This window comes from Doryrhamphus excisus, chromosome 12 (genome assembly GCF_030265055.1).
Source record: "Doryrhamphus excisus isolate RoL2022-K1 chromosome 12, RoL_Dexc_1.0, whole genome shotgun sequence".
NCBI lineage: Eukaryota > Metazoa > Chordata > Actinopteri > Syngnathiformes > Syngnathidae > Doryrhamphus > Doryrhamphus excisus.
The window spans coordinates 14,430,966-14,458,607 of NC_080477.1; the positions used below are offsets into that span (position 1 = coordinate 14,430,966).

At 40.5% G+C, this 27,642-nt stretch overlaps 1 protein-coding gene across 2 annotated transcripts in view; it reads right to left on the bottom strand.

Moving 5' to 3' along the window:
* kiaa1549lb (KIAA1549-like b) overlaps window positions 1-25,932 on the bottom strand; it is a 45,894-nt gene extending 19,962 nt beyond the window's left edge. For both annotated transcript variants that reach the window (XM_058089428.1, XM_058089427.1), the window contains exons 1-7: window positions 25,414-25,932; window positions 6,523-6,870; window positions 4,877-5,326; window positions 4,676-4,791; window positions 1,224-1,443; window positions 834-967; window positions 67-235 (exon numbers count right to left, since the gene is read on the bottom strand). In XM_058089428.1, the coding sequence (XP_057945411.1) occupies window positions 67-235; window positions 834-967; window positions 1,224-1,443; window positions 4,676-4,791; window positions 4,877-5,326; window positions 6,523-6,870; window positions 25,414-25,657 (1,681 nt within the window). In that variant the 5' untranslated portion in view covers window positions 25,658-25,932. The remainder of the gene's footprint in view (window positions 1-66; window positions 236-833; window positions 968-1,223; window positions 1,444-4,675; window positions 4,792-4,876; window positions 5,327-6,522; window positions 6,871-25,413) is intronic.
* Between the last annotated feature and the right edge of the window lie 1,710 nt (window positions 25,933-27,642).

Here is a 27,642-nt window from a genome sequence, read left to right on the forward strand (position 1 = left end):
TAGCTCTAAGTCTGTTGAATTACATCTGACAAACGGATGTATTTCAGGGGCCAAATTGTGACTTACGCTCAGCGACGATAAGCGGCGGGTAGAAGAGGAAGTAGCCCACCAGCTCAGCGGACAGCTGACCAAGGAGGTTTGACGCAGTGGTGCCATTAAGAAAGACAGTCCCATTCTTCACACTGTAAACCAATGACACAGCAGGAGAGCTTGCAGCTTGGGAAACACTCAGCATCTGGACTCGGGATAAAGAAGAAGAAGAATAAAATACACTGGAGGTCAACAGAAAAAGCACTGAAAATAGGGATGCGCCGATCAGGGTTTTATGCTGCTGATCCCGATACCGATCATCCAGGACTGCAATTGGACGATACCAATCACATGGATTAATTATACATTTTTCAATTCATTTATATATATTATATATATATATATATATATATATATATATATATATATATATATATATATATATATATATATATATATATATATATAATATTTATATATATTTATGAGTGCTATTGAGGTGCTGAATAAAGGGGAACAAGTCAGAACAAGTTGCCTTGAATACTAAAGATTCCAAAAAATAGGTAATTACTAATGAAATTTATAATTAATTAGTGGGGGATGTTGGGGGAACATGATTTTCATGGGACACAAAATTCTGGCTGCACCCCTCCTGCTAGCTATATGTCATGAAAAAAGTAACCATAAAATCACTTTAATTTAGACAAAAACATATTTTGATCGGAGCACCCCTAAAAACTTTTTGAATGGAATAAATATGAAATCCCTGCTTGGTTGAATTTAATGAAAGTTAGTTTCCTCACTTGTACAGACAGTTTGCTGTTGTCACTGAGCACTTTGGCCTGTGCTTCTGAAAAAACCTTCTCCAGCCTTTGTTCCATCATTTGGGAAAACTGACAGGATCGCGGATCATCGGCAACACCCACAAACTGCAGAACTAGAACAAGAAACACAAAAAAGGCTCAAGTACAAGTTCGATTTTTTAAGTCTGTGATTAACACTTATATTCTGACTTTCTCTAGTATAGTTTCTGCCTTTGTCATATAAAAATAATTATTGGTTTGGATGGCAAAAAAAGAAACAAGGATTCAAGGAAACACAATATTTTCCTCTCCACATCAGCCAAAGAAGCATGGTGAAAATAGTCTTGGGCAAATCTGAAGATTTATTTTTCTTCTTATTTCCTTCCTGACCTGTTTTCAGCTGGAATCCAAGAGCCGGGTTTGATCTCCACACTCCGACGGGAATGGGCAGCGCTGTCACCATGGGAAGGTACTGTCGCAAGTCTGCAATCAGCTTATCTCGACCGTAAGCATCCAAGCCCGAAAGCACAACGGAGGGGATGTAAACCATTTCTCTCCCAGTCACGTGATAAGCCACCGTCATGTTGGGGGACCCAAATACAGTCTCTACCTAAAAAAAACAGACAAATGACAACTGAAAATACAACAAAAACGTGAAAAATATCCCCACTGTAATACTGCCAAGTAGTCCAAGATATTCAATATTAGGTCTTTACACTCTAACTGCTCAGAAACTTGGCAATATATTGAGCTTTCATGACAAAATATAATGTTTTCAGCACAACATCTTTGTGGAATTAGTTTTCTGTAGTTTTGATGTCCTTCCTCATGCAACCCCATTTAGCCATGTCTGGGTCCAGCACTGGACAGCTCCAGTCACTGGGTGTCATGGTGGCCAGGAGTTGAAACTGTGCTAACTGCACTGAAAACATTTCTTTCCCTTGGGGGGGTCATGGCAGAAAATCCACTGACATGTAAACACATTTGTTAGACCGTTACTGTACAGGTGTGTCTTAGGTTGTGGATGAACGGTACAACAATGACAATCATGATATCATTACTGTATCTCTGTGCATTTGGCCCATAGTGGTGGTGGGGTTACGCTATGGGCAGACATAGTGATGGACTGCGAACACAGGGTTGATGTATACAGTAATTGAGGCAAATGATGGTCACACCAGGTACTGACTGGTTTTCGGATCCCAAGGACACCCGCCCTCCCATACAGTTAAACTGCACACTTTTGAGTGGCCTTTTATTGTAGCCAACCAGTCATGGTGTCTTGATATACCTCATGTATTAGGTGGATGAATTATAAATGCTTACTTACACAAATGTTGACAAATTTGTGACCAATATTTGACAGAGCTCTGGCTTTTGCGTACATACAACAAGCTCTTTGAGGTCAGCAAACACAAAAGTGTTTATATTTTTGTTGAGTGTATTAACCGTGGTTACAGAAAAAATAAAATGTCTCTTTCGCTCAAAGGTTTGCACACCTCTGCTTCCGAGATTCCCCAGGACTCACTTTGGAAACGTTTCCAGTTGCTAAAAATAATGTCTAGAGAGATATACAGTACAATACAATATCTACACATCTGGTTGAAACTCCTTTAATAGTTTGAAACCGTCATCATCATTGTCACATCTACATTCGCTCTCTTTGCACCTATAATGTTTAATTAAACACACAGGCAATTGCCCTTGCCGAGCAGTTCTCTTCCCATTGGATGAGAGAGCAGTGCTTCTAAAAGGAGCCCAAGGAGCCCCATGCTGAAATGGGTGACAGTGGTGCAGTGAAGCAAGAAGATGTTCCGCGAGACAAGACACTGGAGAGCTCTGACCTTCACATATTGGCAGGACTAATATACTGGATACATATATCTACACATTATGAGGAATCACATTGAGAAATTACAGGCTTTAAAGGGGACCTTGTGCTTTTTCCACTTTTCTGACCTATAAATGTAGTTAGAATGTTGTATTATCCTGTTGAACCATGCCAAAGTTTCAAATAATGAGGTTTGCACATTTGGAAGTGAGTTTGTGATGGGTCAAAACGCCTGGTTTCAAAAGGCGTGGTAAAAGAGTCCCTTTGTGATGTCACAGAGGGGTGGGATTCCTTAGATGGGCATGGAGGTGAGCCATGGGTGGAATACATTAAAACAGAACCAGAAACACAAAATCCAAAGAAATACAGCTGAATAGGTGCAGATTCTGGAAGAACCAGAAAACTTTGTGAGTTGGTTATCATGTGTAGCTGCTCTACAGGAGTCCACAACGCAATACAAAGGGCCGAAAAATGAGCATAATAGTTCCTTTTAAGTATTAGTTTAACAATATGCTTATTATTCTAGTTGTTGTTCTTAGAGGTAACACATGACTGTAAGTATGATGCATTGCTGCAAACAACCACAATGATAAGCATAATTTGTGCACTGCCAATGAGAAAACATGAGATCTGATGGATCTGCAGTCCTCATTTTCATCTGCACCTCGTTTATATGACATCACCCCGCACTGCCTTCTGGGACACAATCACTCAACCTCATTTCTATATTAGTCTTCAGCACTTGTCACATAGCCTACATGAGGGTCCTTCATGCTGACTTCAAGTTAAGGCATCTCCAAATGTGTGTCAAGGGAAACATTGAAAACTGTTGACAACTCCATATAAAAGTATAAGGGTGAAAAGATCACAAGCAGTTCATTGCAAGAAGGTGGATGATAGGCATGGCATGCTAGCAGACAGTGGTGAGAAAAAGTGTTTGCCCCCATCCTGTTTTCTTATTTTTTTGCATTATTTGTCACACCTAAAATGGCTTTTCCACCTCCAAGGCACCAAAAGCAATTTGACACTGTTAGGACATTTACCTTCTGATGCAACTGGGGGTTCAGTATCTTGCATCTTGCCCAAGGATACTTCAACGTGATCAAACCCACAACCACTCTCCCAACTGAGTCATGCCAACCCCACTTAAATGTTTCAGGTCATCAAATAAATGTAAATATTAGTCACTGACAACACAATTGAACATTTTAAATTTAAATGTTACTTTTTTATTATTTTTAACTTTTTATTATGAAGGGAGGAAAAAAAATCAGCATGGCCCTGTGTGAAAAAGTGACATTTTTGGAAAGCGTGCGTCTCATTACATCTGGTGTAAAAACAATGCTGCATTGCAGAAAAACACACTATAATAAAAGTAAAATACAGTGGTGGTCTGGGGCTGTTTTGCTGCTTCAGGACCTGAAAGACTTGCTGTGATAAATGAAAGCATGAATTCTGCTGTCTACCAAAACAATCCTGAAGATTTGTGAAACCAACTTGGGTTCTGCAGCAGGACAATGATCCAAAACACGGCAACAAGTCCACCTCTGAATGGCTGAAGAAAAATCAAATAAAACCTAGTCGAAGTCCTGAAGTGAATCAGGTGCTTCATGCTGGAAAACCCTTCAATGTGGCTGAATGACAACAATTCTCTAAAGATAAGTGGGCCAAAATTCCTCTACTGTATCCTTGGAGACTTATTGCAAGTTATCACAATGCTTGATTGCAGTTGTTTCTGCTAAGGGTGGCCCAACCAGTTATTAAGTCAATCCGACTTACTGTCTGTGGCCAAACTTTGGGGTATATTAACAGCACAACCATTTAGAGCATTTATCAAAAAGAAAAATAGCACAGGTAACACAGTAGGCGTGCATGTTTTGAGACGTTTTCACCCTTTTGTGTGCAGCAGTTCACCTTATAATAATTGATTGGATTTGTAAAGCGCTTTAGACTGCGGTCCAATTCACCCCACAGTCAATGGTTAAATAATGCAGCATAATAATAATTTCACCTGTGCTTGGGCTGAACTATCATTCAAAGCTTTCCTCAGGCCTTGACTGAGTCCTCTGCGTAGATTCTGCCTCTGGATGCTGTCCAGCCTGTTCCTTCTCACGTAGATGGACACAACTATAAGACACAGTGAAAAAAAATGTCAGGGTTCAACATAGAACACAAAGCATAGCATTAAAGCATTCCCATGGCTCCTATTTACCTGTTCTCACCCACATTCTCTCAGTGATGTTGCACTGCTGAGGTGGAGCTTCAGTGGTGGTGGTAAAAGGGGACACAAAGACAGTTGTGGTCCCTCTCGGAGGGCTTGTCCTAAGAACGGGTGGTGGGAATAGGCGCCTAGTAATTGGAGTCCTGATGGTCGTGGTGGTGGATGTTTTCCTGGTGGTCACAGTGGGTAACTGCGAAGGCGCTGAACTATTGGGTTTTCCTGTTGTGGTGCTTGAAGTCACGATGGTGGTGGTTGTGAGCGTCAGGGAGGCTGTTGTGGTGTCCTGTTGAGCAGTCAGCGGTGATACCTGAGATGTGCTCTCAGTGGGACCAGGAGGAGGATTCATTGCGGTGGATTGAGAAGGGGTGAGTTTGGCCTCTTTGGGGACAGCGGGCCCAGACACTCTGGATGTCACGGGTGTTAACTTATTTGTTCCGGCTGCTGTAAGAAGACAAACATTACTGTCACTTCCTGTGAGGGATCAGGCATGTTTTGATATGTCCTCAATTTAGATTCTCCTCTTTCCTCAGTCAAATTGAACCGTTCACAATGGATGAAAGGAATCACAAGCGGTTCAGCTAAACTTCATGTGCACGTGCACAGTTGTCCATTCTCTAAATTTGGGTGTTCCATCTGCTTCTGTGTATTTGGATTACCGCTTGGCCAATAAAAGCCAGAACCTGTCTCTTATGACTCAGAGGCATTAAAAAAAAGGCTCAGGTTGGATAGTGCTCTACTTTATGTGTGGTGCCATTAGCTGCCAAAGCTGAAAATAGGTCCTAATATCTCACTGCACGCAGTATGCTGCCCATCAGCGACTGGAGTTGCCACTGCTAGTGCAAGTGCTGCTTTTTTGAGATTGGCTCATAAACCACCACTCACCATAAGTCTTGTTTCCACCAAGCATTATGATTAAATTCAGTTTGGGTCTGTTGTAAAGGGTGCAAAAGTATGCAAACTAAACTGTTACACTATGATTTGCTATCATGGCATTAAATTGTCAACACTTGAATGGAATCGATCTTAATTTGATTCATTGTGACGGAGGTCAGCTAGAGATAACATACATTTAGGCAGCGACCCTATCGTCTCACCTAGTCTGTCATTTAAAATAATGGCAAGGTCAGCCGTGACCCTCTGCCACCAGTAAATCCCCGGGTTAGATGTCCTTTAAGGACACCAGAGGCAGCAGCGGTTTGCTGCACACAGTGACGTTGGTCAAGGAAACATATGTTACTTATTTTGGTTAGCAGCCAATTCCTTGTGTCCTCTTGATTTTAAAAATAAATACTATTTTATATAGCTGGTTCCCACAATTTAACACATTAACTTGGTTATTAATTTCAAGATTACTGCTGCATCATAGCTTGTTGCAAAATGACCATACTTGGACATTGTCCAATGATGAATCAATTAGGCGTGCTTTCGGTTTATTGCTCTTTTTACTGCTTGTGATGATGATGATGGCAGGGAGACAGTTGTGATTTGTGTTGTCTAAATGACATCTGGTGCTTGGACATCCACTGCACTGCTGTTTTCTTTCTGAGGAACTCAGAGACCTTTAGAGTGAACGTTTGATAGATAAAGGGTGATAGAGACAACAAAAAGTAGATTGAGACGATGATGAAAAAACTTACACGAACTCCCCAGTTGGGTCCTGTTGCCCCAGATGGAGAACGATGAAGATGCTGTCTCCGAGCCTCGGCCGGAACTGTGTGAAGGCCATTGTGTGGTGTTTTCACTGGAGAGAGGTGTGGAGGTGTGACTGTGATCAAGGCTCTCTGGGTGTTTGACAGTCCCCGCCATGACAGTTAAGACAGACGAAAAGGCAGCCTGGCCCGATAGACCTTCCCCTTCTGATACTGTGCTGCCTTCTGAATGGAAGACCCGCTGTTCCAGTGACTGGTCAACCGGTGGATGAGCAGGAGCAGCCGGGACCGCTAGGTCGCTTAAGGAGGAGCCGGAGGCATCGTAGGTGTTCTTTTCTATCAGTGGAACAAAGAGAAGACACAGGGTTAAGATTACCTTTACATACAAAAATAGTTGGTGGAAATATAACCACATGATATTTTATGTTTGATAATACAAATACAGCAATGGACTTGTCATTAATTGGACCTGCTTGTGTTTGGTTGAATACTAAAGTTGTGATTAATCATCATGAAGCTGCAGGAGACTGGCCAGTGTGGAGTCGTGTCTTTATTCTATTCCTGATCCCATTCCCTGCTTTTATGCCCAGCCAGCTCCGTCAACGGGTTTCATCCATTTCCTCCTTATGTTGAAGTACATCCAGACAACACTTACATGTAACTCCTCCTTCACGGCACTCGATGGGAGCTGAAGGAGAACTTGTAATGTTAAGAGTTGTATCTGGCCTGTTGTCAAGCACAGTCATTTTGGTTCATGCATATCCAATGCCTTCGATTGTTACATTACAACTATAATAGGAGAACATCACTAAAAGCTACAGCTCACCAGCTCTCAATGTACCTTTAAATGTCACCATTATCCCAGAGAAGTGCTCTAATGCCTTTGCTCGTTTGGGAACATCCACAGCCCCTTCATGCCGGATGATCCCACTTATTTCCCGTCCTTTATGAACTGACTAACGCGGTCAAATGTGATTATTACTATTATACAGTCTTAATCTATTATTCAAAGCTGATTATGTAAAGAATGCGTTAACAAATGGATTAGATTGAACCCAGCAGGTAGCAAAGCATGTGTGACCTGTTTCAATGCCAACATAAGGTCAAAAAAATGATCTAGTTGGAAGAAAAACTAAAGGGACAGTCAACATTTCCGCCTCCTACTTAGTCAATACAAATCGGGATGCCAACCCTCACTGAGGTGTTGGCTTCCTCTGGTTAGCCACCTGCTCAGACAGGGGAGCATATGGGAGAATTTTTTAAACAATGGGCCAGAGAAGGTGATTTCATAAATGAAGTTTTGGCCAGCAACAGAAGAAAGACAATATGGACCTGACAAGAAAGGATAGTGGAGTCAAAAAAGTCAAAAGAAACAAGGATTGGAGGACTTGACTATAAGATGACCCCTCAATATAAGACAAAATCAAACATAAAGAAAAAAAATATATGTTTTCAATAGCCGTGAAATAACAACATACTTAGCTGTTTAATGTTTGTTCATTAATTGTACGTCATAACCTCCAATGGTGCTTGCTAACTTGCTGATAACCTTTTTAAGATAATAACGCCTTTTTTAAATGAGATAAAATAAGATAAGCCTTTATTAGTCCCACAAGGGGACATTTTAGAGAGGGTCTCTGTGCCACCTCTGTGCATCTCTCCAGATCACTGGTACATGTGAGTGACAAGAAGAAAAGCTCTGATGCGTTTAGGGAATATATCTCTACTTTTCAGAGTTGTGTGTTCAGGTTAATACTGCAGTCTGAAGAATAAGACATATACTGTATTAATAATGGGTATCACACTCAAATAATTTGATTTACAGCCCAAATTTAGTATTGCACAATTTGGAAGTTTAACATTTCTTGACAAAAGTTGTACACAAACTCATCTGGGACATCATGAAAGACCTCAGTGTGTCATCAGAAATTGCCATGAAACTGTATGAGTGCTCAATTCAACAAACATCAACGCAAACTAACAGTCTGACCTGGAAGAGAAAAATTCAATGTTTATAATTTCCAATGGATTTTTTTTTTAATCCAAAGAACTGTGACTCTTGATCAAGTCAAATATTGCATTAAGCAGGGTCATGCAGTCCTAAACCACACCCGTAACAACACTGACCCCAACAGTAGATACGTATTAGGGATGCTACACCAATCAGTAGCGTCCGATTTCATGTGATCGCTATATCCCGGTAAACGCCTTTCAAAACCCTACATGTCTGCTGTGTCATGTAGGGTTGCCGACAAGCCGACATACTTTATTCTGTATTGCCACAAGAATCAACAGCAAGCAATGCAGTTAGTTTGGAGCCAAGGGGAAAGGGAAATGACTATCATGTTCATGAGGTACACTGTACTAATGTTTATTAATTAATTTATTATTTATTTATATTTATTTATTAGTTACATTTATTCATTAGTGTATTTATTAATATCTACTTCACTTGGAATTTTTTGTTATATGTAACTTTTGAATTCAGACTTTATGCCTTTTATATAATGACAAATGAGCACAAAATATGTATAATACTGTTGTTGCAGTTTGCAATGATGTTCATACATAATGCTTTGTCTAATAATGTGGTTTGTTTATTTACAGCACTGTCAACTACGGCCCCAACCATAAACATCCCAACAATATGTTTGAACACATTTGATTTTCTACTTCCCAGGTTCATATATTTAAAAAAATGGATCCAGCCATGAAGTTTCTCTCAGAAGCTTACACAAATGCTCTGTATTTATTCCCTGGGGATGCAGTACTATGTTTGAGTTAGCAGCATTCCAACATGACACTGCCTGCTCCATTATACACTACCTCTCCTTTTGCTCTCAGCTGTTTTTGTGCTCTTGAGTGCATAAAATGGTAAACAAGAAGAAAGTACATTTCCAAAGTGAGGAGAATACAACCCTGGGAGCGGAGAAACACATTTAAGAAGCAGGATCGCTTGCTTCTTCTGATGAGGTGCCAAGGGCCTCCCTCTGCTTTGGACACACATGCTGGATACGAATGCTCTCAGCTTGTCTTGTCCAACTCAAAGTGTGGATACAAGGTAGAGAGACATTTGGAAGGTTGATTGTGTATAGAATGATGCTCACTGCTGAGGTGACACACACACACACACACACACACATTACAGTGCTTTCTATTTTCTTCAGAGGTTGCATAGATGGGACATGCATCAACTGTCTAGAGAACACCAGCAACATGTAACTCCTGCTGTGAGGTAGAGATGTGGACAACAGAGATGGTTAGCTTCCTACTTTTTCATCTAAAGTAAACTAATGGAATCCATCAGGATTCTAGTGAGCATCCAAAAGAAACACAGATTAAAAAAAAGGGCTCTGTCACACGGTGATCATGCAGGCTTGATAATCTGACATTAAAGGAAATAAGAGGTTGAGGTTGAGTCCAGAAAAAACTCATCCAAGCATACCTTCATGGACCTTGCTTTGAGTACTGGATACAGAAAAGGACCTTCCCACAAAGTTAGAAGCATATAACTGTCCAAAAGATCTTGGTCAGATACATCAATACAGATTGATGGCGAAATCATGTGTGTGTGTGTGTTCCATGACTGTAATCCATATTGTGTATATTCCCCTGCAGGCAAGAGAAGGTCATTATTCAGGCATGTTATCACTTTAAAAGGTAACAGGGGACACATTCTCACTCAATCCTCACATGAAAGATCATATATCTGCTGGCTCAAACGCTTTGAGAGGAAAAAAGAGAAACAGATTCCACCAGCTATTGATTTTTTGGGCTCAATGTGCGAATTTAGATAGATGCAATTTCTCTAAATGGAGCACAATCTGTACAAAGCAAACTCTGCTGGGAAAAGTTTGTTTAGCATTACTTTATAGGTCAAGGAACCATGTTAGGTAACATAAACTTTAGCAGAACAAAACACCAATCAGCAAATAGAGGTAATGATAATCAATATGGATAATCAAATAATAATCAATAATAATCTAATAACCAAATGGATTGGAATATAATTTTATAAAAATAATCAAATTAAATTTTTATTCAATTAAATCACTTAATATCCTGGCCGTGGTCTAGAAAAGATAATAACTGCCAGGGCCTCAAAATAGCACCGGTTCAGTAAGCATTGGCATTAACATCTGTGGCTGTAGGTAACATCCTGTTAAGTTGCTGCGCTATAAAATAAATTGGCAAGAAATAACATTTTAATAGAGTGTTTGCTGCTGAACATATACAGTATATATTAACTGTACATTCGTCCCTCGTTTTGAAGCGTGTTGAATTGATTCCTAAAGCAACCCCGATAAGCTAATTTCAATATTCAATAATAACCAAGCATCAAAACCTGTCTAAATATGTTATCTAACATTATTAGAGCGCTGTATACATGAAATAACAGTCCTATAGTCACCTTTACATACCACATTACACAGAGAGACGGTCGTCGCTAGCATAGCAAGATGCTGAGCTAACTAGTTAGCCACTTCAAAATACTTATTCTAAACTTGAGACAGGATTGGAGAAGAAAGAAAAAGTAAGAAGCCAAAAACTTACCACTTCCACACAGAATGAGATATTTATATATATATATATTTCACTTTGTCATGTTGGACATGCAGTGTGAAGTTAATGTAATATAATGTCATGTCTCATCAATGTAACATCATTGAAGCCTAGTGACTACAAGACTACATCCTGTATAACTTGTCGCATCTCCGCTTGGCCATCTCTATGTTCTCCCACATTCTAAAAATATATGTTAATTTGCGACTCTACATTGTCCATAGGTATGGGAATGATTGTTTGTTTATACGTATGTGCCCTGTTATTAGTGGCGACCAGTCCAGGGTGTACCCCGCCTCTTAGTCGGAGTGAGCTGGCATAGACTCCAGCATACCCCCCCAACCCTAGTGAGTGTCAGTGAACATTGAGTGTGAGGAAATTATCGAACTGAGATGTTGTGAGCGACACAACTGTCATGCTTCTTTCTGCCAACATGCAGTAGACTTTATTGTAGTGTGTGTGTGTGTGTGTGTGTGTGTGTGTGTGTGTGTGTGTGTGTGTGTGTGTGTGCATGCACAATATAACCAAATTCACTTTGCATTAAAAAAATAACACTGCATCAAATAGTTTTGCATTGTTTTGTTACTTTCATGGTCATGGAGCATATTAATTCACATTGTTAAATGAAGGTCTTTTAAAAGAAGGACGGTGTAATGAGCCAAAAGCAGCAAAAAAAGTTGTTCATCTGCATTCTGCTTGTGTAACATTAAAAAAGGTCCAAAAAGTCCTTGGAGTTAAACTTGACTAGCGCAGTTCAAAAGAATTGGGTGAATGTTACTTGGGATCCACTCATCATTAGAAATTAATATGGTGGGAAAAAAGGAAGAGCCATTAAAAGCAGCAGAAAGATGGGATGTCCTAAGCCCTGAGACATCAGTGGCAATACTTCATATATTCTGTAACAGCTGACATGGGGGGGGGGGGGGGGTGAAGGTAATGACCAGTTGGTTCCATCAGCCTTCCGTTGCACCAATGTGTATTGTAAAAATGGAAATCTAATGTCTCTTTTGTTTTATCTGACAGTGGACAATTATTAGAAATTTTAAGAAAATCTAGTAGCGGTATTTCATTGTGACTCTTCTTGTCCCGCTGCAGTGTGCTTAATGTGCGTGCAGAGAGGAGGGAGTGACTGTATTAAAACTCATGGCCGTCTGCTGCGTGCATGATGTGAGAGCAGATAACTGCATGCTGCGACTTTGATGGATCCGTCAGTTGACATGCTGGATGTGAAATGGGTCAAGGGAGGGCACCAGCTCATGAGATTACGTACAAGGTGAGCATGACTATTTTCTTATGAGTTATGCATTTGCGCGACATAGCTAATACCCTGAGGGATACGTTTACATTAATAGGATTTTAAAAAAATAGGGTATATTTACATTACAATCCCCAATTACAAGGCCCTGAAAAAGCTGCAGGCCAGTAGGTGGCGATGTCACTTGCAAGCAGAGTTTGGGGGAAGGCTGAGAGTGTATTGCGCCTACAGCCACGCCCATAAGGAAGCCCCCTCCTGTGTGACATCACAAAGGAACACTTTTGTAACGCCCTCTGAAACAGAGTTTTGAGCCATCCCAAACTTCTTCAGGGATCACTTCCAAATGTCCAAACCTCATTATCTGAAACTTTAGCATCATTTAACACGGGAATACAACATTCTAACTACATTCTAACATTCAAAGTCAGTCGTTATTTGAAAAGGAGATGTATTTTCTTTAGTAAGGATCATAGCTATTTGTTTTCTGGTTGAAGCTGTGGTGTATTCTCTCTCCACAAACACACACTGGAAGCACATGAATGGACATTTGCATTGACCACAATGTCACATGTGCTATTTTTATTTGAGGACAAGGCTACAAGTCTCTTCATGGGGTGACACAAGCAGGTGATATCAAAGTGTGGTCATCTGCCGCGACAGAATGAGCTCAAAGGCAAGCGGACGAATTGAGAATGTTCTGCTATGACTGTGTGAGAGAGCAATTACATGTCCCTTACTCTCTGACTCTCTAATTAGGCCCTTAGAGACATTTCAGAGGGAGTCAGAGCTTCTCCCATCAACTGACACTTTTTATTAGTATGTATAGGCAGTATGTCCGCATATACTACACTGTGGTACTGTATATACTTTTGTCCCGAGGTGAGTTAGGTGAATCCCTTCTAAAAGGGAGCATCAGACTGGTAAGTCAAGGCCAAGGAGGTTTAAGAGAAGCAGACAATGAAGGATAAGAAGGTGAGAAAAGCCTGTTAAGATTCCTGTGAAAGCTTACTGAAGTCTACCCTTCGCTTGAGCACAGGAATACTGACGACGATGTCAATGCTCTTTAATCTGAGCTCTGGGCAAAGCTGAAAGCCATAAACAAATCAAAACATGATTGACTAGTGATATTAAGAAAGTTAACTGATAAAATAACAGAGGTTTGTGCAATATCCAAGTTGAATCAGGTCAAGAGGTGTTTATTTAGTAACTTCTTTTCAAAGTTGCACTGGGGCCAAGTGGGACCTGGACCTAAATGTGACACATACTGACTCTGTATCTTTGTTAAATTGTTTTGCAGATAAAAAGCGAATTAGGTTGCTGCCGTTTAAATTATTTGTCAACACTTGAAATAGGGGCGTCACAGTGGTTTAGTGGTTAGCGCGCAGACCTCACAGCTAGGAGACCAGGGTTCAATTCCACCCTCGGCCATCTCTGTGTGGAGTTTGCATGTTCTCCCCCTGCATGCGTGGGTTTTCTTCGGGTACTCCGGTTTCCCCCCACATTCCAAAAACATGCTAGGTTAATTGGCGACTCCAAATTGTCCATAGGTATGAATGTGAGTGTGAATGGTTGTTTGTCTATATGTGCCCTGTGATTGGCTGGTGACCAGTCCAGGGTGTACCCCGCCTCTCGCCCAAAGACAGCTGGGATAGGCTCCAGCACCCCCGCGACCCTCGTGAGGAAAAGCGGTAGAAAATGAATGAATGAATGAATGAACACTTGAAATAGCTGAAAACAAACAAACAGCAATGAAAGCGTATGTGGAAAATAATGCTGCTTACATCAAATTGATCTGTAATACATTCTTTTATCTGCCCTTTATTCGGCAAAGGCGCTCCATAGCCAAGCTATGATGGTGTCTGCTCACTGTTTTTTTTTCCAGATTTCACACACTATTTCTGGGCTGCTAGAAGCCCCAGACCTCGCCATACTTCCCCGCGCTCCGTGGAGCATCGCTGGGCATGCTTCCAGGTGGAACAATTTTTTTCTGGCCATTTTTTGCCAGGGTGCTGCTCTGTACTGTAGGTCAAATCTCTGTTTGGGCATCTCTGTGTGGATTTTGCATGTTTTGCATGGGTTTACCTTAGGTACTCTGGTTTCCTCCCACATTCCAAACACGTTAGGTTAATTGGTGAATCCAATGAATGTGAGTGTGAATGGTTGTTTGTCTATATGTGCCCTGTGATTGGTTGGCGACCAGTCCAGGGTTTACCCAAAATCAGCTGGGATAGGCTCCAGCATCCGTAGTGAGGACAAGTGGCATATAATAATCCATATTTGAACAATTTCCACATGTGAGAGCAGCACATGTATACAACATTTCCCTCTGGTGTCACATGACTTTGAGCTGCGACTACCTTTACCCCCGTCTGAGCCCATGATGAATACAACCGGATGTGACGCCACGTGAAACCCAGCAATCCAGTGGTAGATGATGATGATAATTAATAATTCATTCATTCATTATTTGTATGTGTTCTATTAATTCTGCATTGATAGAATGAATCATAATACTGTATAAGGAGAGACAACGTATGATATTTGGGTCAATACTATCGATAATGAATTCGGTCAAACCCTTGGCACCATGAAGTAAAATGTCCAAATATAACTAATTTAAATCCCTAGCTGATGATACACATGATAAAATAGAGTATCACATCAAACTGCACTTCCTGGCCCTGCTTGTGCGCCTCACCACAGAGATCACATGTTCAGTCTTGATGTTCTGCAGCTGGAGCAAAACGAGATCTCCACAGGTTCTACAGAATGACAGAATGATGGATGAGCTCTTCCGAGGAAAGCCTCGTCAACATGGAGGCAGCACACTGCACACCCGAGCACCACTGCAGGTTGTGGTGTGACGCTCGTGGACAACCCGCTATTATGGCTTCCAATGAGATCAAAAATAGGAAGGAAAATGTCTTTATGTGTAAAGTATTTTGCACTCTCCATATTATTCTTCAATGATTATTATGACTATTAGGATATACTATATGATATGTTGAAAGTTGTGAAAAATATATAGTGCAATACCTACGAACAGTATCACTTTCCAATTGTGTGCCTATCAGTTTTCAATAGATGACGAATTTTACTTAACAGTGGAACTTTGGTTAGCGTCATTAATCCTATGACTCTAGACTCTAACCAAATCATTTTTTCCTATAAAAAACATGAACACATTTTAATAGTTTTGTTTATAGTTGTTATTGTTTTGCAATTATAGTTTTACGTGCGGAAAACAATTCAAGATCCATATAAATGACAAATGAAACTTTTACCTTCACTGAAGAGAAATGTTTAAGCCCCGACTCCATCCATTCATCCATATTCTATGCGGCTTATCCTCATTAGGGTCGCAGGGGGGTATGCTGGAGCCTATCCCATCTGACTTCAAGTAAGGGAAAGGGTACACCCTGGACTGTTTGAAGTCCCGACTCAAGTGGTAGAAGCAATCTAATAGGCTGCTAACTCTTGTGTGCTACTGTACCTTTTCTGCTCTAAACCTGAAATTTCCCTTGGTGTGACTAACTAAGGCGATTTAAATTACCATCCATTCATTTTCTGAACACATTTTATGACGGCAACACTTTGAGTGTGGAACAAATGAAATCACTTTACAACAGGGATGTCAAAGATGCCGAGACACTACAGGTTATCTTTCCAGCTGGTCACTAAAGCAGGTGATTTTAATGATTAAACCTCCTTTGGTTTGAAGGCAGGAGCTTGTCAATTAAATCACCTGCTGGAGAACCTGGTTGGAAAGAAAACCTGCAGTACTTCGGCCCTCTGTCGACACATTTCCTATAGGAATAAAAACAAAAGTCAACCAACTTCACAGAATGAATTATGTTCATCTTTACAGTTTTGATACTAAAATTACTTTTTCTTCATTTGCATGCATCGTAACTCCGCTCTGAATTCTCACGCAGTGGGCATTAAAAAAGATAGTGATGAAGTGTTTCTTTCATCATGCATTTACTGTGTAATCAACAAGCAAAAACGCCACGCTTGCTGCCAGAGCGCAACTCCTTTCTGGACCATTGAATGGCATGTTGTAGAAACAAAATCTAAAATAATATTGGAAAAGCAAAACAGAGAGCATAAAGCAACTAAGAAAAACTGAAAGAATTGATAGTAAAAACTCTTACACACATACACAGTACATACTATATAGCTAAATAGCAAACCATGAATCTATGAAATTGATTGTACAAGTTTAAGCCCCACACATTTCAGGTCCACTTCATGCAAACTCCACAGAGAGATGCACAAGCAGAGAATTGAACCCAGGTCTTCCAGATCGCCTGAGTGTGTGGCCTACATGCTAACCACTCCTTCACCATGCGGCCTAGCATTTAGTGTCATCCTTTACTTATATAGTGTAACACAAGCCCACAAGCCTCAATATATGATGCAGCTTCTCAAAGACAATTAATGAAGAACAAATGAGATCCTTCATTAATTAAAGAAGAAATTAGATTATTTAAGTGTTTTGAAACTTGTTGTGCAAGTGTTTGGGTGAAAGCACCTACTATGTCCTAAGGTTAAATTTAATTAAAAACCTATCGGTGCTCAATGTCATAAATCTTTTATTTCACCCACAGTAGCAACCGTGGTGCTGCAGGTGTATTTCACAGCCTAGCTGGCTTAACAATGTTAAACAGAAAGGCATCCCTTCAGGATGTTCTTTTCTGAAAGTCAGGCAAACATGGCCTCCATATTGCAGAACGTGGCAAGTCAAAATGGAGCACTGGTGGAGGGATCACTCTCAGATTAGTGGTGGGCAAAACCAGATCCATTAATTTCGGTCAATTGGTCGTTAGTCTGTGATCTCCCCCTGCGCATAGACCCAGTCAGCCGTGTCGAGTCAGTCCATTCACTCATGTTCAGGTTTGTTCCGACTCAACAGTGCAACAACACGTGATGAGTAGTGGTGTGTCGGTCATGAACAAACGGACCAAAAGAAGTAGTTATTTTTTGTGAACGGACTGAAGAAAGGCACCTCAATCTCTCGGTCTCTGTCTTTCAGTCAGCTAACCCCAACCACCCACAGAGCGAGGCGTAACGATAGGATAAGACAGGCAAGCACGCAGATAGTCCCGCCCTGCATAAGGAATGGTGAACTGATTCTCCAGCCAATAAAAAAAAAAGCATTTGCAACTGAACGGACTGAACGGGTATTTTAGGGGCGATGACCTTGTTCATTCCGTTCACAAAAAAAAACTAGTTCTTTTGATCCGTTCGTTCATGACCGACACACCACTATCTCAGGTGTTATATGATCAAGAAAGAAGTCTCTCTTACTTTAAAATGACAAAGTAACTGATTGTGTCATACATACACAAAAAGGACAGCTGATCAACAGATCAACAAGATCAGATCAACAAGTACAACGCTAAACTACAGTGGAACGTGTAAGAATGAGCACAACACATTTTTAGAACACTGTTCCCATTTATAGAGCATTACAAACAATTTGTTCCGATAGAAAATAATAGAAAAAGAAATCAGTTGCAGTGTCAAGCTGTCCCCATCATAAAAGCCAAGTGGTGCACTCCATTTTAACCTCATTGCTTTAAGAACTTATACGTTCTCACAGAATGGAAACTCTGACACAAACACATCCTTGCAGTGGCGGGTGCTGCAAATGAGTAATTATAAATCCAACGCATGTAGTCAGGGTACGGCATTTATTCTCTCTCGTCACAAAGTTAAGGGAGTGGCGATCAGAGACAAACATCACACCCACGCATTGAAATCATGTAAAACAGTCTAATACATTCTGAGTCTGCTATGGACATCCTAACAACACGCTACTGATAGATGACAGGAATCAAACCCTTGCCTCTCGCTATACTGTCGCATGCAAAAACAATTTGTTTGTGAGCGTACAACACAGCATCTCCCCAGGGAGCGGTGGAGAAACACATTCGCCTGGGATGAACCGGTCCTCTGGGAGAGAGCAGGCTCATTTGAACAGAGAAGGGGTAATGACAGAATACTAAAGCAAAGGCATGAATCAAACAAATGCTACACGCTAGGAGAGTGATGCAAAAGAGGACACCTGAGGGTAATTTAGGGTAACTTATTTTACATGCGAGTGCACCTCGGGGGAAAGCTCAGTCGATACTGTCTGTGTGATGGCCTCCACCATGGAGGAGAGCTTTTCAGGATAATGTGAACAAAATCAATTTTTACCACTTCAAGCCAGAAATGTTTAATTATTCCTTTTTTATTACTTTTTGTATTTTCCCTTTATTCTCTCAGTGAATAATACGGTAATTCCTGGCATGTTCCTAGACCCCTACTCAATATGTATAATACGTCCAAAAGTCTCAATTTTGACTACTTCGAGGTAGAAATGTTTAAATTATGATATACTTTATACATCTGTTCAATACAACATTGTTTTTTTCTTTATTTTCCCAGTGTCTTGTGCATCCGTTCGAAATTTTTCCTTGCCCCCAGCACCCCCAGAGAACTTTTATCTCAATTGTTTCCTACATTAACTAACATATAAAAGTCATTTTAATTTACATGACAAATTCTACTTTTCTCAAACATTAGGAAATTACTGTCTCAACCTCACGCACAAGTTTGGCCTCCATCGCCACCAGAGAAGTGATATTCCACGTCAGAAAACCACATCACTGAGGCGCCTGCCCTCAACCACCACCCAAAACGCAATACACAGAACGCTTATGCTCAATATTTCCAAAATTGCATGATCAATATATCCAAAAATTCCATCATGTACCATAATTTCACCACATCAATACATAGCTATTAGCAAACACAGAGGATAAACCTTGCACTGCGCCTCATGTTGTGCTACTGGCAGATTTTCCAAAACTGCTTTTAGTTTATTTAAAGGTCAAATCTCTTGCTACATTGTGGTTTGGACATCACTCCCTCACTCTATTGCGGTTACATGTTATATTCAGGTCACAAGGCATCAGTAACGTTACATTGATGAAACATTACATATAATACATTACCACAAATGTACAAGAAAACCAGACAGTTGCTAAGTCTGATGCAGTTGAGAGGGTGGTGTTGTCGGCACAAAATAAGAACATTTTATCTAAAAAATTCTGCTGTTCAATTGAAAGTATTTTTAAGTTGCTGCTGACATTTAAAATCTTCCTCTTGAACCAGGTACTCCCTTATATTTGTTACAGGTATTTGAACAGATTTTCTATGACTTGTATTTGACTTATATGACTTACATTTATAGTACTTGTGATAGTGGCTCCATATGGCTCTCCATATTATCCAATATAGTCAGAGAAAGTTGTGAAATTAGTGAAAAGAACTAAAAAAAAAAAGTGTTTAAATATTCAAGCTGAAGTACTTTGTGGGAAATCCTGAGAAAGCCTAATAAGTCATTAATAACAAGTGATGAACTCTCCTTTTAATGCTCCCTGACTTTGTGACGCTTCACTGACACTGATGCAGCAAATGGGCTCCTCCACTTTCGACTTCTGCACACGATTCCTACAAGCCAGAAAATTCCCAAATACTGCAACTGACAGTGGGTCAAAATACTCCTCAGTCAAACATTAGGGACTAAAAATGTTAATGCTGAAGGTATTTGCTTATAATAAAGTAAATATTTCCACTGGATCGCCTACTTTGGCCTGGAATTGTGGTGGACCACCAGGACTCTTCTCATCCTGTATTGTATTGGTTACTAGCATTATAATATCTTTACCACATCCTCATTACTTGTACACAAATATAGTGGGAAATTGGTTTCCTATACATCAACTTTAAATGAAATAGATATTATGATATTTCCCCATTCTGTTAAACACATTACATTATCTTATCCAAGCAAACAATCTAATTAGGTAACACAAAAAGAATTCAGTACTAGTTTTTACATAACAATGCGAGAATTCTTTGTTAGTTGTGGTCGTGACAATACCAAAAACAGGTCAGGTCACATACCAAACAAAGTCCCATTCATTGTAATCTCCAATTAAAACTACCAAAGCTACATTTATTGTAAAATAGGTTACACAGTGAAGAAACAACAAACAGCAATCATTTCAGAGCCAAGGCTGCTAATCATTTACATAAAAAAGAATTAGGGATTGGAAAAAAAAAGTCAAACAAAAATTTAGCAGCGACACTCAGCAGTGACTATTACAGTAATCCTTCAGCAAACACACAAATGGCAGTTAACCCTCACCCAGGCTAAAACTCAACTCTGAACTCCCAATGTCTTCCTGAACTTCCTGTTTTATAACAACACACACGAGCAGTTACCCCGATGGAGTAGAGAAAAGGAGAAGGCAAGAGGAAAACAAACTATTTGAATCAAAACTACCAATGGTGTCATCCTTTCTCGACACGACACCAGCACTGCTGTCAGTTAACGCGAAGAATGTAGTAGTTAGAGAGATAAAGCTGCCCCTGCTGTATACCATAATAAAGTAGTATTATTATTATGAAATCTATTAGTTTTTGTGTCTATAGAAATGAGCAAATATACAGGTAATTGCATACATTCAAATTATGCATTAGGCGCCTCTGTGCAGGTAGTCTCTGCAGGTGGGCAATTAAACATCATCCTCCAATGAAATTAGGAAATACAGTAAAAATGATATTTTTCTGAATTGCACTTTAGGTTTCAATCTCGCTCTTTAAAAGATATAACATCATTTGCAGATGGAACGCGATTATCGTCATTAAAGATTAATCTGGTGATTACTTCCTCAGTAGACTCAGTTGAAATGTCATGAATAATCCATATTTATTAGAACTATTGAGAAATATTTGTTTATAGTCATTTTCATTAACAGTTAATTACATTCCAAGACTGGCTGCGTGACGGCCGAGTGGTTAGCACGCAGGCCTCGCAGCTAGGAGACCCGAGTTCAATTCGACCCTCTATGTGTGGAGTTTGCATGTTCTCCCCGTGCATGCGTGGGTTTTCCCCGGGGACTCCGGCTTCCTCCCACATTCCAAAAACATGCTAGGTTAGTTGGCAACTCCAAATTGTCCATAGGTATGAATGTGAGTGTGAATGGTTGTTTGTCTATATGTGCCCTGTGATTGGCTGGCCACCAGTCCAGGGTGTACACCACCTCTAACCCGAAGACAGCTGGGATAGGCTCCAGCATACCCTCACGACCCGAGTGAGGATAAGCGGTATAGAAAATGAATGAATGGATGTAATAACCTGGGCTTATTTCCATTTCATTTATTTCCTTCCGGATCGACTGAAAGAAATGCGGTTCTATTGTCTCATATTGAGGGTCCATTGTGAACACCTAAATGATATCTTGCCTTATGAAGCAAAAAAGCTTGCTGCATTATCAATTCATGTAATTGCCTATTTTCTATTCAATTTCATAAGATATTGTGGTTGTCCTTTCATAAATCAAACTTGCTGCCCTTTGTGGGAGGCAGCATCACATCTTTGTCAGCCATCATGGATGAATGTATCTCCAAGCACACAAACACATGGCTGGTATACTCCCTGGATTGTACTGAAGTATACGGGGAAATAAGAGCAAACAGATGGTCTGCTGTACTAATTAGAAGCCCTGTTTGCCTTTTTTATTGCATGTGTGTGTTTAGAAGTGATGCAGGCATTAAAAAGGAGGAGACATAGGACTTGCAGACATTTTGACTAAATTAGTAGGCGACAGAAAACACTCTCAGAGATAATTTCGAGCACTAATAAATGTTTAATTACTTGACACCGGCATTTTTCAATTTGGGGGCAAAAATGTGTGAGTGGAATCTCAACGCTGAGGTGCTGTTTTTTTTGGTTTTGTTTTTGACGTGTTTGCATATTGACTGCAGAGAGATGCATCAATCTGGATGGGGCGCATGCATCCCAATCTTAATTAAGCGCAAATAAGCTCTGTGAGGGGAAACAAGACAAACAGGGTTGGCCTGTGAGTTACCCAAGGGCAAGTCGTGGTTGTTGTTTGTGTAACCTGACTTCCAGGAAATTGTTTTGAACAACAGTGGCAGGAGGAAGCAAAAATAAAGAATAGGGAGGAGTGTAATGTGCAGTTCCTCTCTCAACTTGTGAATTTAAACCGCCATTGTAAGAAGAAAAGGATTCCATGAAGAAAAAGCTCATGCAGTGCGACTGTCAAAGAGTTACACCAACCACACATTAAAACCAATACCTAGAATGGAATTGTGGGCTGAGGAAACACACACACCAACCATAAACTCCAAAACAGCATTTGATACCCCTGCACAATTGAATGCAATCCAATACAAGAGCTGAGCAAAAAGATGACAACAAATGACTCCAGGAGAAGGTGAATGCATCCGTTATATCCATCAATCAACTGACTCATTGCTATTTTTAAAAATATATAGGACTACCCCTCTGTTTTAAGAAATAGTTTCTGTATTGGTGAAATAACCACTGGTAGATTGCAATGAAAAATGATATCATATATAATGATATTATTAGCTGCTGGGTATTTGTTTGATGAATCCGCTTCATTTACCACCATTATCCAAAAATTGGCAACGTGTGATGATTACTGAGTGGGTCTATGTGTCTCCCCATGCTAGTGTATGTGTGTGTGTGTATGTGTGTGTGTGTGTGTGTGTAAGTGACAGGAAGAAAAAACAATTGACTTTCCAAAGGAAAAAATAAAATAAAAAGTAACACTAAACCATCTCCCCTTTATGCTTCAAATTTTTCCATTCTCTTCCATGTGTTTTAAAAAATATTTAACAAATCATGTTGTTTCGTGGTTGATACATACATACACTAGCATGAATCTTATATATGTCTTAAATTGCTTTTTTTTGTTATTTTGTCTACTGTATACACTATAGGGGTGTTTGTCATGTCTAGAGGGCTCTAATAATGTTTTTTACAAATTTGTAATGTTCCTACTTTATGGAAATTCACTTATTACAGTTGGGTCTGCAACCGGTTAACAACAATAAATGAGGGATTACTGTCCATATTACATTTCTTAATAGGAAAGGCGAATATTTTTCCTATCTCTATGCATACTATTCATCCACATATATTAACATGAGCTCATGACTGACCCCGTTTTTTGGGGTTGATACGGACACATTAAACCAAATTAGCTGCACAATGTACAGAAATTAGTGTTATAGTGCATAAGCAACAACACCCATGTGGGTTTTTTTGTGGATTAAAAGAGGGTGCGTTTGTCCTTGGCATAAACAAGGAGCCGATAACAACAACAAAACAGCACCAGTAATTGGTACTTGTTGTTTTTGCTGTACTGCCTTAAATGTCCCAGTTGCTTGCAGCTCTCACAAACAATGCTGCTGACGACGAGATTATTTTCTTTTTTTTTTCTTAAATGACAATACCATTCACAGAATCACCACAAGCATACTCACACGATGTATCAATAATGCAGATTCACTGGAAATGTATGTAGTAAGCAAGCACACAGACTAATATATAAACACTGATAAAACACCACGAGGTGACTGTATCACTCTGCCAACACCTTCCTGTTTGCGCTCCATCATGTGTCTGCAACCATGAATGCTCCAATTACTGCCTTGAATTAACTGCTACATCGCATAGTTTCTGGGTATGTGATATTCACAAGCAAATAAGCACTGGGGTCTCTAATTAAACATAAAGCAAACAGTTTTGTCTGAGAAACTTGCTTTGCATCCACACACTGATCTGTTTAATGGAGTAAACTAAGTAAATCTGCTGGACCATGTTCACCTGCCGTCAGTAACACATAGATCTTAGTGTTGTCTGCATAGTTGTGCTGGGATACGCTGCAGCTGCGTATTAACCGGCCTAAAGGAAGCATGTATAGATTGAAAAATGGTGGTCCCAGGGTTGATCCCTGGAGAACCCCATAGCCAGTTGGTCTGAGACACAGTTACCAATTCCAACAAAGTACCAGTACCAATTGATGGTAATAACAGATATTCCCTCCCATTTTTCTAACCTCTGTAATAAGATCACATGGTCAACTGTGTCTAAGGCAGCACTCAGATCTGTACTTTGCTTTATTTTACTTTTATTATGAAGTGTTTAGCTTGTATATGAAGGTTTTATGTTGGCAATAGTTGAACATCTGTGCAGTCAAATGTCCCTAATAGTGCCTGACAGTGTTTGCAGCGAGTAGCTGTGATGATGTGCTGATGTTCACCTTTGCTGATGCATTACTTCTTTAGTCTCCGCCCCCTTCTCACAGTCAGCATATCCATTCTTAAACACCCCAGCAGCAGCAATCACTTGTTTGCACTTGATTTGTTGCGTTAGGTCAAACATTATGCACTGTGCCAAAGTCGTATTAGAACACCATGTTTGCCAACCTTCACCCCATCTACCTCTAAAAAAACACACACACACATAAACCTACTCTTGGCAACATTATGTGTGTCATTAGTGCTGACCCAGATGCTCTAAAACGCATGTGACTGCACTGCATTGCTTTCCCAGAATAACTTCCCTTCACCTTATTACACAATGATAATATTTAATGACCTCAGGCAGGAAAATGCAAGGGGAAAAGTGTGTGTGTGTGGGGGGGGGGTGGTTAAAGCAATTTAAGGCAAGTGATAGTAGGGATAAGTGAGACCAATGCAAAAACACACTCAATTAGGCAAGGCCATGTCAGAAATTCTGCCCAGAGAGATATTAATTTATCCATATGTTTATTATTGTGGTTGCAGTGGTATACAACTACATGACATCATCCATAGTTTGCACAACAATAATGAACACAATGTTCACTATAATGGCAAATAACTGCTGCTGCACCAGCTTAGCATTAGGGGTCATTTTTAAGACACCACCATTTTTTTACACCACTGCAAACTACAATAATAAACCTGTGCATTTGTGTCATGCAGGTGTGCCTAATGAATTGACCCCCATTGTGTGTTCCATTCAGGTGAGCATCATCCAGTGAGTCGTGCAGGCTGCAGCAAATAGTGTGCACATTACACAACAATACAATGTGTAATACACACATAGTGGAAGAAGATGAAGCTGAGACGCATGGTGATGATGATGCATCCATCGGGATGTATTCATTTTCGGTCTGACTTACCCTCTGCGGCCAAAGAGCACCGGAGCAGGAGTAAAAAGATCCCCGCAGACAGCACACACTTTGCAGGCATGCCCAACGCTCTGCTCCGCCACCTGCTCCTTCTTCTTGCACGCTTCCCCTCTCCTCCTCCTCCTCCTGCATCCCTGCCCGGGTGCAACGAGCACCAAGTGGCCGCATTCGGGTCCGCTGTCCCGGCTTGCCCTGTCTCACACCTCCTCTTCCACCTCCTCAGACCGGCAGCCATATCCGGTGGATGAGTTGCTGAAGTTTGGTGCGTAAATAATGCATTGGGATCAGGCTACCGTGGGCTTGTGATCCGGTCGTGCGTCCAGGGCTGCAGGCGGGGAGAGAGGGAGGAAGGGTGGGGGGTGCAGGTTGCAAGGGGCTTTGTTGATGCTGCGTTGAAGCCAGCAGAGGAAACGAGCTCTATGGATCTGCTCTGCTTGGTCCACCCATCCTCACCATCATCATCATCATCATTTGCGCAGGGCTGCAAAGGTTTGGATTGTGGTTGCAACTTCCGGTGTCCTACAGATGCATGAACACCTTCATATGTGGAAGGAAGACGAAGAAAAGTTACAAATCTGCTGGGCATTTGTCAATAACATATCTACCATTAACAGCATTTGAATGCCTTACATGCAACTACAGCAGTGGACGATAATGCCATACCTATTGTCACCACAAGGTAGCAGCACAGACCGACAAGAGAAACAGTATGGTTCATGTGCCTGTGACTTACAGTATTAGATTGTATTCAATAAGATATAATGCAGCACAGCAATTAGAAATTATATTTTAATTATCATTATCATCATTACCACAAGAGTAGTTATAGAATTATACTAAAAATTAGCGCTGACAATCGATTAAAATATTTAATCGTGATTAATCACATTGTGTCCATAGTAATCGCAGATAGAATTGAGTGTTTATCTATCATAAGCAGGGATGTAAATCTCTATGCAACTGTATATATCTGTTTATATTTGTAAATAAATGATTGACATGTCTGCGTGTTATGTTTTTCCAATCTGTAACAGCAAATCAAAGGGAAAAGGCCAACATCAGCTTTGACATCTGCTACTATAAACACCATAGAAAAAAAAATAGCAACTTATCTGTTATCTGTAATCTGTTCCAACTGCCAACATCATACAAGCTTTGGGAGAAGTTAAAGGGGACCAATTTCTGGACTATGAAAGCAGTCAAATGACTGCTATGGGCAATACTTGTATACAACGTGAATTATCATGAAAAAGATCTAAGAATAGATTGTTGGACCCTTGCACCATCATTTGTCTGGCTTTTGCTGTCATGTGTCTAGAGCAAAGTTTATTTTTGAGTGGCATTATGACGTTTCTCCATGACATCATCCCAATGGAGCATTTCTTGAACAGCACATCTACTGTGGGTCCTGCAGCTTCTTTAAAGGCATTGTAACGGACGCCTGACTGTCCACACTGTGCCATCTTCATGCCTCTGTGCTGAAAGCTGTGGGACAGCCTCTTCATCCAATGGCAGGCCGAGTGCTCTTGTGATTTGGATAAGGGTTGGCCATCGAGGATCATGCAGCGATGATTCCACGTCAAAGGGAGGGGATTCACTTTCACTTTCAGAGCTACAAGAAGCTTCTTCCAAACACATTACTCTCTGAACCTGCTTCCTCCTCATCAAGGTTCTGAAGCATGGCTAAAGCCACCATAACATTTTCTTGCTATTCATCATTTTTGTCTCTCCGGTTTAGAGTGACGCTATAACTTGGCTCAGGAGGTAGAGCAGGTTGTCCAGAAACCGGAAGGTTGGCAGTTTGATCTTCGCTCCTCGCAACCCAGTCACAGTCGTTGTGTCCCTGGGCAAGACACTTCACCCATCTTGCCTCCAGTGCTGCCCACACTGGTGTATTAATGTGAATGAAAGTTTGGTGGTGGTCGGAGAGATGGTGGGCACGAATTGGCAACCACTTTTCCGTCAGACTACCCCAGGGCACCTGTGCCTACAGATGTACATTACCACTCACTGCCAGTGTGTGACTGAGGAGTGAATGAATAATGGCTTCACTTCATTGTGAAGCGCTATAAAACCTAATCTGTTATTATTATAACAAGGTGTGAGTTTGACAGAGCATAAAATACAGCAGTGCAGGGAAAATGTAGCAAAACATAGTGACACTGTACAACAGCTGTAAATAGTTTGATTTGTATTAATTACCTTTTATATCACTTTGTA